The 14026-nt window shown below is 38.5% G+C and overlaps 1 protein-coding gene across 1 annotated transcript in view; it reads right to left on the bottom strand.

Annotated features, from left to right (window-relative positions):
• Positions 1–14026, bottom strand: part of Snw1 (SNW domain containing 1) — a 55682-nt gene that overhangs the window by 16329 nt on the left and 25327 nt on the right. The window contains exons 4-9 of the mRNA XM_004624717.3: positions 7453–7548; positions 7259–7365; positions 6044–6148; positions 5283–5352; positions 4144–4209; positions 650–766 (exon numbers count right to left, since the gene is read on the bottom strand). Coding sequence (XP_004624774.1) covers positions 650–766; positions 4144–4209; positions 5283–5352; positions 6044–6148; positions 7259–7365; positions 7453–7548 — 561 coding nt within the window. The remainder of the gene's footprint in view (positions 1–649; positions 767–4143; positions 4210–5282; positions 5353–6043; positions 6149–7258; positions 7366–7452; positions 7549–14026) is intronic.

Here is a 14026-nt window from a genome sequence, read left to right as displayed (position 1 = left end):
TCCGCATCTTATACAGCAATTAACCACTAGGAAGAATGTATGCAATGTGTTAATTATTGAAACTGTCCTACCAATTTGGTTTGAAACTGTCTCACTGCTATTTGTTTCTCAATAAAATTATGGAAAACAAAAACAAAAACAAAACAGTGAGCCCCTGCCTCGGGGGGGGGGGAGGATAAAATCTCAGCTCACAGATGATAAGAGATTTTTAGAGAATTTTTATAATGGAACTCATTGTGACCAAAATAAAAAATACTTTTCTATGTTCTAAATACATGCCATGCAAACTTGGGAGGCCACATACCAATACCATTACATTTAATATAATATCACTGATGTCATTTTATGTAGGATTTCATTATACAGAATGTTTATTTACTTCCCTGCAATTTCCTTCTAGGGGACACATCTATACCTAAGGGAAGGCATTAAATGATTCACCATAGTGGTTGAGGGGATGTGCAGTAAGTATATAAAGGCTGGGATCATGTGCACAGCTGCAATTAGCACCTATCATTTCTGAAAAGTATCACAGGTTAGAGTCTCTCTACTCAGACTATAGTTAAATTAACAGTACCTTAGGTACTGTTAGGTAAAAAAGAGTGTGTCACAGATCACTAGAACATTAAACGAATTATAACAGACCAACCTTCCGATCAGCAATGTAGAGAGCTTCAGCCAGTTTGGCAAAGTTTTCATTTATGTGTACTGTCTGAAGTCCTCTTCCATCAGCAGCAAGACGTTTGTCCAATGGAATTGTATAGCCCTTAGGTGAAAAGCAATGAGAAAATAGTGACTAAACAGCAATAGTAATTACTTAAATTAAAATATGTACATTTTGAGCTCTTAAAAGTTAGTTCTCGGGGCTGGTGAGATGGCTCAGTGGTCTAAGGCACCTACTTAGAACAAGTTTAACTAAAGCACAGGGACCGTGGTTCAATCCCCCAGCACCACATGCCAACCAGCTCCTCCCCCTGGTGGGCTGAGCTGGCCACATGCACACACAGTACACATAAATAAATTTAAGAAAAAAAAAAAAAAAAAAAGTTAGTTCTCTTGGGGCTGGTGAGATGGCTCAGTGGTCTGAAGCACCAACTTGGAGCAGGCTTGGCAAAGCACAGGGACTGCGGTTCAATCCCCCAGCACCACAAGCCAGCCAGCCCCGCCCCCTGGGGGGCTGAGCTGGCCACACACACACACACACAAATAAATTTTTTTAAAAAGTTACTTCTCTTGTATTGTGCTTCAAAATTATACAAACCAGCAACAACAGTGAATATTTTATGTGGCAAATTAAGCACTTTTCCATCTGTGATCTCCTTTAACAGTAATAAGAACTCTATAAAACCAGTAACATTGTTGTTTCCATGTCATAAATAAAAACACAGGCAGAGTTTGGGTAACATCCCTAAGGTTAAGTAAATACATGCATGAATTAGGATTTAACGTTAAGACAATATGACTTCTAAGCCCAAGCTCTGGAAAAAGATAGCAGTAATTACAGATTATAATAAAAGGCCATTATGTCAAACAGCCAAATTGTTGTTCCTGCAGTAGAAATAAGCATACAAAAGTAGCACAAACCTTTGTGCTTACAAGTTCAGGCTAGGTAGTTTAAACCTGCTATACTTTATTAACTCTTTAGATTTTTTTTTTGTTAATAAATGGAATTTAAAAAAAAAAGATAAAGCTCTCCAGACATAAGTCAAGGAATATACTTGACTATTTTTCAGGCTTAGCTTTATTTTTCCAGATTCCTGACACTCTTCCAGATAGTGACCATGGCTTCCTAATAAGGTGTTACAGAATCAGCTCCAGATGCCAAATAGTTATATTTGAACTACTGAACACAAATCAAACCAGCCACCCACCTTTTTGTTGTATTAATTTACTTAAAGAACATATAACCTGGGGCTGGTGAGATGGCTCAGTGGTCTAAAGCACATACTTAGAACAAACTTGGCAAAGCACAGGGACCGCGGTTCAATCCCCCAGCACCACATGCCAGCCAGCCCGCCCCCTGGTGGGCTGAGCTGGCCACACACACACACACACACACACACACATAAATAAATAAAAATTAAAAAAAAAAAAGAGCATATAACCTACAGTTATAGTCACCTTTGTTCATAAAAATACATGGAATTCAGACAATAGGAAATTTACCTCACATTTTACAGATTCTTAATGACATCTAGAAGCTTTGGTGTTTAGAAAAGGACATGTAGGATCTACACAGCTTAAACTCACAATGTTGTAAACAAGACGAATAGCTGAGAATTAAAGCACTGAGGTCAGGCGTGGTGGTGCAGGCCTATAATCCCAGCACTCAGGAAGCCGACACAAGGAGAATCTCCATGAGTTAGATGCTAGCCTGGGCTAAAGTGGGGTCAAGGTTAGCTCAAAATATATAACAACACCCTGACTCCAGGGAAACAAAAAAAAAAAAAAAAAAGGAAAACCAAAGCACAGTAAAAAACCAAAAATATCCAAGCATTTGTTATTTTTTCACACTGTCATCTAGACTAGTTTAATTTCTGTCAGAAATAATTTTTAGATATAAATTTGAGTTTTTTAGAGAATATCACCTTGAGTTGGCATGGTACTTTTTTTTTCTGTTTTTTTATTTTTGTATTTAGTGCAGGGTCTCACTACATAGACAGATATCCTTCTGTTTTCAGCTTCCCAAGTACTAGGATACAGGCACGGGCCACCACACCCAGTCTCCATCACTGTTTTAGCCTGCCCCAGGGGTGGGGCTGGCACAGCACACACTGGGGATTGAATCCTGGTCCCCGTGTTTACCTAAGCAGGTGCTTAGCGCTTTGGTGAGCTATCTGGCTGGCCCTTTTTCTGTTTCTTTCCTGTGTTTCTGATACCTATAATGTACTAAAGCAGTTGACAATGTATACTAACATTTCTATCACATTTTTAAAAGTCTCATAAATTACTATTATTATTGTTGCTGTTAGGGCCCCATGTACACTAAACATGTGCTCCATGTAGACAGCTACTCCCTCAGTCCCAGGCACCCCATTTTGAAAAAATTCAGCTAGGTGAGGTACTAAGGTTTCAACTAAAGTTATTCAGTCTTTAACTTTTTCTTTCTTTCTTTCTTTTTTTTTTACAGACTCAATTCATTTTATTTTTGTGTAAAAACCCTTTATGTTGTAGCTACTGCTGGAGCTTGAGTCCTCTGGACAGAGACTCTGGTGTGGGTTTTCACAAGATGGTCGGTGAATTCCTGATAGGGAGACTTGGTGAACACAGTCTCTTTCCAGAGGTCAGGGGTCAGATAGCTATAGGTCTTGGAGATAGCATCAAAGGTGGCCTTAGCAAAGTTGCCCGAAGTAGCAGTGCAGCCCCTAGCAGAGGTGTAGCAGTTATCAATACCAACCAGCTGCAGCAGCTTCTTGGGCACAGGGGCTGAGACAGTGCCAGTGCCTCTGGGGGCAGGAATCAGATGCACCAACACAGAGCCACAGCGGCCTGTCACCTTGCAAGGAACAGTGTGGGGCTTGCTGATCTTGTTTCCCTGGTAGCCTCTCCTCAGGGGACAATGGAGAGCTTGGCCAGGATAATGGCCCCACGAATGGCAGTGACTACTTCCTTGGAACACTTTACACCCAGGCCAACATGACCGTTGTAGTCCCCAATGGCGACAAATGCCTTGAAGCTGGTCTGCTGGCCAGCATGAGTTTGCTTCTGCACAGGTATGATCTTCAGAACTTCATCCTTGAGGGATGTGCCCAGGAAAAAGTCAATAATCTCGGACTCCTTGATGGGTAAGGAAAAAAGGTAAATTTCCTCCAGGGACTTGATCTTCATGTCTTTGACCAGATGGCCCAGCTTGGTGACAGGAATGCACTCTTTGTCCTCAGCTTTACCGCCGCGAGCCCCACGGCCTCGGCCCTGGCCCCAGCCTCTGCCGCTCCTGTGACCTCAAAGGCCACTGCCAAAGCCTCCTCCGCGGAAGCCATCATGGCCTCCCATGCCTGGGCCCCCTGGGGCCCCCGGCCCCTCCCATTGCACCAGCATATATCGCCATTTGGTATTTCCTAGAAAAAGAAGCTTTAACTTTTTCTTAAGTGCTTTCCAGTACTCTATAATACTAAAAGACTAATTTTATGACAACTTAATTACCTTTGCATTTTTCCAGTTGGAAATACAAGGAGGAATCTTCCACTCTTGCTGTTCCTTTACAGTCATCTGAATTGAGAAAGGAGTAAGAGACATTTTTAAATTTAAATAGCTTACCTAAAAATCCAAGTAGAATCTTTACAACTTAAAAGATGGCTCTGTGCACACTGATGCATGGACATACTTTCTCAAAGTCTAGAATTCAGGGAGATGGTTCAGTTGAATAAGAACTTGCCTGGAAAGCGCAAGGGCCTGAATTCAATCCCCAGCTCCGCAAAAATAAATAAATAAATACATACATACATACATAAATAAATGGATTCAAAGTCTAGAATTCTATTTGTTGTGCAGCACTATATATTATGTTCCCATACTATGGTGTCTAGCGATAACAATGTAAAAAATAGAATATAGAAGTTGTATTTGATGTTTTTGTAAATGCTAATATTTTTCTATACTTCTTTTAAATGAAAATTTTCTTTTGAGAATTAAAAAAATACTTTATAAACAACCACTCAGAATATCAACCAGAGACCTAATAAATCCATACCTACATTTCCTATATCTGTGGGAATTGTATTTTTTGGGGGGGACTGTGGGGAGGAGTGGGGGGGTTCCAGGAATTGAACTCAGGAGCTTGTTCTTGCCAGGCAGGTGCTTATGACGCTGAGCTATCTCCTCAGCATCTATGGCTATTCTTCACATGAAACAGATCTTGCTCATTCTGAGAAAAGTAGAGTCTAAGTTACTAATAAAACTAATAGCTAATAGGGGGCCTGCCCCTTAGCTCAGTTCTTTAAGTGGCTGCTTCAACAAAGCAGTCAGGCTAAGGTTGCTGTGGTTCGATCCCCACAACTCAAGCCAGCCAAACCTGCCCTGAAGGCATTGGGAGAAAAAAAAATGATAGCTAATATTTCATATACATTCCCATAAAGAGTTTAGAAACTATAAATATTTTTACGCATTCCCATAAACACTCTAGAAACTACACTTTGTAGTCTTGACTGGATCCCTATTTGGGGTTAAAAAACAATTAATACAAGAACACTTCAATCTATGTGGTGATATGTATGGCTAAACACAGGAAGATTATGTATGAAAATAATATATATAAAGAGATTGTGAACTATAGCAACGAATACCTTCCGACTAGGAGAATGCATGACAGGTGCAGGAGGAGAAGGTGGTCCTCGTGGAATTTTCTTATTAATCCTGAGTGAAAAATGAAAGTAATAATTAAAGATATACATTCCCCAATTATTATATCTCACGTGTCCCCTTCTCGTTTTCTTTTGTAAAGCTTTCAACAGAAAAAACTGCAACTGTGTAATGAGCACCCACAATGTATCTATCACTTGGCTTCAACAATAAAACACTTTGACCCTGTCATCATTACTCCACTGTCATGATGCAACTGCACAGAGCAATATATTTTCAGCTGATTGAGATAAAATTGACATACAGTTAACTATACTTAAAGTACTTACACCATCATAATCAGGGTAGTGAACATAACTGACACCTATAGTCTCGAACATAGCAAGTTTCTGCATGTCCTTTGCCTACTCATTCTGTCCCTCTTTTCTCTGTACTTTTTTTCTCACAGGCAACCACTGATATACTTTCTATTATTTTACATTAGTTTTCATTTTCTAGAATTTATATAAAATGGAATTGTACCATATGTACTTGATTTGCCTGACTTCTTTCACACAATGTAATTATTCTGAGATTCATTTTTGCTATTAACAGTTAATTCCTTTTTTCTGCTCACTGTTTTTCCATGAACCAATGTACCCAAGTTTGATTATCCATTCAGATGGTGATGAATATCTAGGATACTTTTCCCCTTTAATATCTCTTTAAAGAAAAGGAGTTCATTCTCATGAAGCCATCAACTTACTTGAACCTTGGAGGCTCCATTGGATCTTTCTGCATTTCTACCATTCGAATAACCCTCTGTTTAGCTCCCGAGTTAAAAGCCACTCCCTGCTGGGACGGTGTATACCTGAAGAAAGCAGATAAAAACTACAGGTGTAAGTAGTTCAAGCTCTCAGTAGTTATTGTTCTGTTGAAAACTACATTTTCAATTTCTTTCACAAAATATTAACAGAAAATTATAAAACATTTACATAAAGCACTCAGCACAGAGGTAAGAAAACTAACAGAAATTATGAAACACAAATAAACGTAAACTAGAGTGGTTATCTGCAAATAATCCATCTGCATCCATTTACCAGGATGGAATGGTGATTGTTCAGTTTCTCAGAGAAGAGGTCTAGGAAAGACTAGTTTATACATTTGAGAAAAAAACATATACAATAACAGTAGCAGGCATTTTCAATTAGCAGTTTTGGGTGAATCATAGGTTGTGAAATACGGAAACAATAGTGGCAGCAGCTCTATCAGCTCTGAGTTTTCCTTTAGTATCTATATACAAATGACCTCCACCACATTTAATCAAGTTAAATGCTTCAAAATCTGTAAGTATTATAAGGATGATTATTAAATATAAATAGAAAACTAGAAATAATAATTATGGTTTGAATTGCATATTGTTTTTTTATTTTAAAAAATTATGTATTTGGTACAGGGTCTTGCTATGCAGCTCAGAGACATAGTGATCCTCCTGCTTCAGCCTCCCCAGAGCTGGGATTACCTGGTTTTGGATGCTGACACCTGGAGCAGAGCTGGCATGGCGTGTGGTACGAGGGATCAAACCTGGGTCCTTAGTGCTTGCCAGGCAGGTGCTTAAAACCACTGAGCTATCTCCCCAGCCTGCATGTTAATTTTTAAAAACAGAAATACTTTGGAAATAACATAAAACTATTATCTTAAAATACTATGCTTTTGGACTAGGGAGACAGCTCTGTGGGTTAAGCGCTTGCCTGGCAAGTGCAAAGTCCTGAGTTTGGTTCCCGGTACTGCAAAAAGCAGAAAAAAAAAAAAAAAACCCAAAACTATGCTTTCAACAGTCTACAAAGAGTCAAGAGGCTTCAAATCATTCTTCACAACAATGCATTTACAACTGTGACTATTTGGAACCACTAAAGAATCTAGAATCCTCAACCCAAGACAAGTTTTAAATGCAACTAAGACTTCCAGGTGTGACTCATACCGGATGTACTGAGCAGGAGCTAGTTTATCGGCGGCTCTTACTGGCATGGCTGCAGCAACCTTCTGTGACACTGATTTCTCCAAGGCTACCCGTGTCTTTTCTGTTATCTGAAGTAAGACACAGCAGTGAGTGATACAGAAGCTAAAAAGAACATAAAAAGTCATCTGAAGTAATGCATGTCAATTCTTAGTTACCTCTTTAATAGCTTCTTCATCGGGTCTCTGCAGATCTGGATCATCTGTATTCATAACCTCTTTTGGAACCAGGTCAGTGTATTTACTATAAATGACCTAAAATGTTCAAATACAAGCAGGCTTAAGAAAAGCAGAAAATGAAAAGAAGCAACCTCATTAAGTCATTTTAGATGTCAATACGTCCTCTACGCATACATATAAATTTAGGACACACAGTTTAGTCTTTTAGCTTTTAAAACTAAAGGAGCTTAAAATACATACACAAATTGCTGCCCTGGCTATAAGTTAATCATTTTCCCTTAACCCCATGTATTTAAATTACTTGAGATCTTTTAATCAAGTCAGTATCCAAATAAATTTTGCCTACAAAATCTTATGCATCAGTGATCTCTATTTTTGAAGCACGCGAAGACTTTAAATTAATGATCATATAAAACTGCCTTTACCACCATTATCTTGGATTAAAAACTCATCAAAATTTAAGTCAGGTTATCAAATAATTTTCAAATTCACTGGGCCTAGAAAATTTCATTGACCTCATCCTATTTATAATGTTTCTCCTTTTTTGGCACCAATTCTACTGAGAGACTATGAAAATGAACATGTGCCACAGTGACTGAACATTTTCTTCATTAGAAGGCAAAAATAAAGAGAAAAAAACTACATTCTCTTTATATCTTATTTTATGCACAAATTTAGGACTGCTGTATGAGATTTATAGGCTCAACATAATTTCTTTTTTGCAGACACTGAAAAATGACAGGACCCCCCAACAGTACATGCTTTCATGTTCACCTATACTTCTCAGTTGCGTCAAAATCTACATGGCAGATTTTAAAGAAAAAAGAATACAATAAGTATCAGAAATTTAACAAATACTACACTTTCTAGATTTCAATGCTCTAGTTAGAAATTCAACATATACAAAAGACAATTTAAGAATATGAAAGTAAAAATTCCTACTCATTAAGATCTTCAAAAATTTTCTATGGAAAACTGTTTTCTACATAAGTGAAAATCCTGCATTAATACTACATCCTAATATGACATTCCTTAAAACAGTATGAAAGAAATGACAACAGTCTTAATTTCCTACTCCAGTGAATGGAGCAAAAGGTATTCTTTATGGCTTCCTCGACCTGACCTGGACTTGCCCACACAGCTTCAATGTGCCCTTATACAGTAATCCTCTTTTTTGAAGGGACTTTCTGATCCCTGAATTGAACTCAGGGCCTTGAACTTGTTGAGCCTCATCCTCAGCCCTGTGCTTTTTTTTTTTTTTTTGCGGAACTGGGGATTAAACTCAGGCCTTTGTGCTTGCCAGGCAAGCGCTTATTCTACTGAGCTTTCTCCCTGGCCCCCTTGTGCTCTTATAATTTTCATTCCATGATTCATGCTTCTATCCCAAAAGCTTATCCTCTATTCCTTGCAATGTATCATACTTTCCCCATTAAACTGTTGGAGCTCTTGAGTTCTTTATCTTTGTGTATCATAACTAAAGGCTAAAGTAGCAAACCTTCCCTATCCAATCATAGACTCACATGGTTTACTTTCTTCAAAGCATTAGTCACAGAAGATTAATTTGCTTAGTGTCTCCTTGTTAAAATAACAATACTTAATATTTACCAAACACTTGCTGTATCTCTTCCCTTGTTTTATATATAAACTAATTTAACCTTTGAGATATGTAATGATTATACCATAGTACTGATGAGAATATTCACTAGTGTATCCTCAGTGCCTGTAACAACACCTAGTTCACAGAGGTATTCAGTGAGTTTTTTGCACAAATGAATAAAATGAATTTCAGAGATGCTTTATTACATGCCAATGGTTATTATAATTTAGGCCCTACATAGAACTTTCTTCTATATCCTTTTTGTTTGTTTGTTTAAGGAGATGGGACCTCACTATGCTAAGGTTAGCTCCAAACTCCTGGGCTCAAGGGGTCTGTTTGCCTCAGCCTCCCCTGTAGCTGAGACTATAGATGCATATCATCATGCTTGGCCCAGAACATTCTATATAAGCTACTGATTTCCTAGAAAATAACTAGGAACAACTATAAACTGAAATCTGAAGCCTGTTTTGTTAAGGAATGAGAAGGACCAGGTAAGAAAGTGTAGCCCCATGGCTGGCAAGATAGTTTAGTGGTCTAAAGCACCTGTTTAGGCGAGCACAGGGATCTGTTCAATCCTGGCACCACGTGCCACACTAGCCCCGCCCCAAGGGTGGGCTGAGCAGGCCACAAAAAAAAAAAAAAAAAGAGAGAGAGAGAGAGAGAGAGAGAGAGAGAGAGAGAGAACAGCAATAATTGATATGACATTAGAAGCAGTATGCTTTTGGAAGACCAGAATGACAGGGATTCCAAGCATGGACCTAGTATGACACACTGCTATCTTCAGTGCAGTTGCTTAGTTCATAGGTATCAGCATATGTGGTTAGCCAGGGTGAGAATCCTACCAATTAACTGCTAGTGTCAAAAACCTGATGGAGATTCTCAGGATCATTGCCTTAACTGTCTTGTGTATATAAATGTTTGTTTAAAAAAAAAAAAAGAAAAAGGTAATAAATGAAACCAAGAGACAAGAAAAAAATGTCATAAGACTGTTCTGCTACAATGTTGTATATGGTTAGATTTCTAAATTTCTGTATAAAAAATTTATAATTATTGATTTCTATTTTTAAAATATTTTTTTCACATTGTGTATGGATTTAAAGTTTAGCATATCAAGGACTGATGGAAAATACCTGTTCCATGTTATGTCTAAGGTGTTTGATATTCAGACAGATACTGATGTTAAGCTCAATAGCCTATGTTCTAGGGTAATAATATCATTAAGCTTCTCCTCTGAATTTATACCCTGAAACAAATTTAAAGTTAAATTTAACAATTTAACTTTGCAGACCAAAAAAATTACAGAAAAAGAAGGGCTACAAGAATAACCAACATTTTGGTCCTAGCCCTTCAAGGTCAGTGAGGACTCAGGACCTAAGAAAACCTGTATTGTAACATCCTGTAACTCAGTGGTGTCCCAAATTTTCTGTTCAAGGAGATTATGGGGACACAGAGGAAAGTGATCAATGATGTAGAATATGCCTAAGGAGAGTCACCTGGAGAGAAAACATTCTCTCAAGCTTTCACAGAGAGCGAATTTCATGGTCAAGCAATGGCCATGACTCATTCACATGGCTGACACTGACAAAAGATCTACAAACTGCTGTACAGTGTTTCAGGGTAAGTCCTGAGGGGATTGACTGACCTTGTCAGATACAAAAGTTACATTTTTTGTTACATAGGTCTTGCTTTATCTTGGTCTTAACCATCCAGCAGAAAAGTGTAAAAATGAGGTATAAAAAGTAAAGCAATATTAATATGCTGAGCTGTAAAAGGCTCAAGTCAAAACTTCTGACATTGCCAGTCATACGTATAACCCACCACTATTATTATAGACTACTGGATTATATTGGATTACTTTGCTGAATTCATGCACCTACAATATAAGAATAGAAATGGAATACACATCTCTTGACAAAAGTAAACAAGAAAGGGTGATAAACGAAGGACCATTTTTGTGGTGAAAAAAATATGTATATATTTGTACATACAAAATAGCACAGATATACAGCTACTTTCTCTGAGTTCAATGAGAAGAAAGTTTTGAACTAATATTATTTAGACAAGATATGTCTACATCTTGTTCTATGAATAACTACTACAAAGACAACAATATGCAATGTGTTAATTATTGTAACTGTTCTACTAACCTGTTTTGAAACTGTCTCATTGCTACTTCTTTCTCAATAAATTAAAAGAAGAAAAAGAAAAAGTGTAGTGTTAGTCCAAAATGTGCTTTTTTTTTTTTTTGGCGGAACCGGGGATTGAACTCAGGCCCTTGCACTTGCCAGGCAAGCGCTTATTCTACTAAGCCATCTCCCTGGCCCCCCTAAAATGTGCTACTGATATATGAGCTATCACTGTCACTATCCTTGAAAGTGTTCATCTTGGAAGGGAAGCTAAAGTTCACTTTAATGAGAAAAATGAGGCTCTCAGTACATAAAATCACATAATTACTAAATGATTTCAAAGTTTTAATTCTTTTCAGGATGGAGAAATCTGTATCACTACAACCTGAAATTTATACAACAAAACTGTAGAAGATAATATCCAGACTAGGAAGAGTTAATCACTTTTATACAGCAATCATTATAGGATGAAGCTCTAAAGTAAATGCTCCCTGGTAGTCATACATGTTCAACCTAGTCTCAATACTAATTTAGCACACAAAAGCCATTTGCTGCTTCTTATTTGGGTATTCCAAAGTTAATAACCCTTTAAATGAGCATCAATAAGATTCTAGCATCTCACAAGCTGATTGAAGGACATCTGAAGAGCAAGATTCCTCCACAGTAATTGACTATAAACCCCCAAAGTTTATAGCCTGGGAACTAAAGGTACTGAAGAAAGTCTGTGTATCCTAGGAGGCACTGGGGCTGGGGAGGCTATTTGGAAACTACAACCTTCCCATGAAGGTGGGAATGGAAATGAGCTTTGCATATAGGATAGAGCAGCAACCCTCCAAAAAACAGGTGGTTTCTTTGTTTTGTTTTTGAGACAGGCTCTTGTTATGTAGCTCAGGTCAGCCTTCAACTCACTAGGTGGCCCAAGTTGGCCTCAAATTTGTGGTGATCACTGTGCTTCAGCTTCCCAAAAACTGAGACTATAGGCATGTGCCACTATGCCCAGCTAAAAATAGATAATTTCTTATTACTAAAAACTGGTAAAGAACTGGTCTAAATAAATAAATAAGCCTAACAGTACATTTACCATGTGGTATAGAAAACACTATCTTTGTTTTTAGTTTTTAAAAATTTATTTATTTATTTATTTATTTATTTGGTACAGGGTTTTGCTATGCAGGTCAGACTCATAGCTGATCCTCCTGTCTCAATTACAGGTGTGTGTCACCACGCCCAGTTTTGGTGGCTAGCATGGTAAGCCCAGGGTTCTGGGACTGGCACAGCATACAGTATGGGGGATTGAACCCTGGTCCTTGCTTGCCAGGCAGGTGCTTAGACCCACTGAGCTAGGCTCCAGCCCTGTTTTATCATTTGTCAAGAACTCTACAGTCTTCTGAATGATAATGAAGTTTTAAAAATTCCATTTTGTACAATGACTTTTTATACAATTTCTATTTCTTCTAAAACAGGAAAATCATTTTCAAACAGGACATCATTGCCACCTCTAGCTCCCTTCCTGGAGCCTTTGTAAAGGATGGTGTTTCTGGTTAAGACAATGGGGACACCACTGGTATTGAATAGGTGCTAGTTATGTTAAACACTGTACAATGCTCAGGAGAGTTCTGAGCGATCAAAAAATATCTCCCTAAAAATTGCCAATGGCAGGCACAGGAGTACTCAGTTAAAACTCAGCTACTACAATGAATTCCAAAATGCATCAATCCACCCACTTTTTTTTTTTTTTTTTTAATGTATTTAGTGCAGGGTCTACAGGGTCTTACTACACAGAGCAGACATGTCACTACATGTTTTCAGCCTCCCAAGCGCTGGGCTTACAGGTGCACACCACCATGCCCAGTCTCAATCACCCTCTTAGTGTACCCAGGGGAGGGGCTGGCCTGGCAGGGATGAAATCGTGGTCTCTCTGGCTGCCTAAGCAGCACTTTAATCTGCTGAACTATCTGGCCAGTCCCAACACTCACTTTTAGTAAAAAGAACAAAACCAAAATGTATGAACCCCAGTGGCACTTCTCTAAACTATAAGATGTGCGTTCAGGGGCTGGGGAGATAGCTTGGCTGCTTGGCAAGCACAAGAACCCAGGTTCTATCAATACTTGATGGAAAATACCTTTTCCATGCTATGTCTAAGATGTCTGATATTCAAACAGGTAGTGAGGTTAAGCTCAACTGCCTATGTTATAGGGTAATAATATCATTAAGCTTCTCTTCTGGAGGGTTAACAACTTGTTTGCAGACCAAAAATTAAAGAAAAAGAAGAGCTACAGGGACAGCCAACATTTTGGCCCTAGCCTTTCAAGGTCACTAAGGACTAAGGAAATAAGAGAACCTGTATTGTAACATCCTGTAACTCAGTTGTGTCCCTAATTTTCTGATCAAGGAGATTTTGGGGCCACAGAGGAAAGTGATCGATGATGTGGAGGGCGCCTAAGGATAGTCACCTGGAGAGAAAACATTCTCTCAAGCTTTCACAGACAGCAAACTGGTCAAGCAATGGCCCTGACTCATCCACATGGTGACACTGACAAATGATCTACAAACTGAGGTACAGGGTTTCAGGTTAAATTCTGAGGGGATTTGACTGACCTTTATCAGATACAAAAGTTACATTTCTTTTTGTATAGGCTTTGCTCTTTCTTGGTCTTAACCATCCAGCAGAAAAGTATGAAAATGAAGTATAAAAAGTAAAGCCGGGGCCTAGCCCTAGCTCCGTTCTTCAAGTGGCTGCTTCCACAATGCTGGCAGCCTCAGTTTGCTGTAGTTCGATCCCCACAACACTCCAGCCATGCAAAAGTGCCCTGAAGGCATTCAAGGAGCA

This window comes from Octodon degus, unplaced genomic scaffold, assembly GCF_000260255.1.
Source record: "Octodon degus isolate 3935 unplaced genomic scaffold, OctDeg1.0 scaffold00007, whole genome shotgun sequence".
Taxonomy (NCBI): Eukaryota; Metazoa; Chordata; class Mammalia; order Rodentia; family Octodontidae; genus Octodon; species Octodon degus.
The sequence above is the reverse complement of the archived record's forward strand: the minus strand, read 5'-3'. Positions and strand labels throughout refer to the sequence as shown.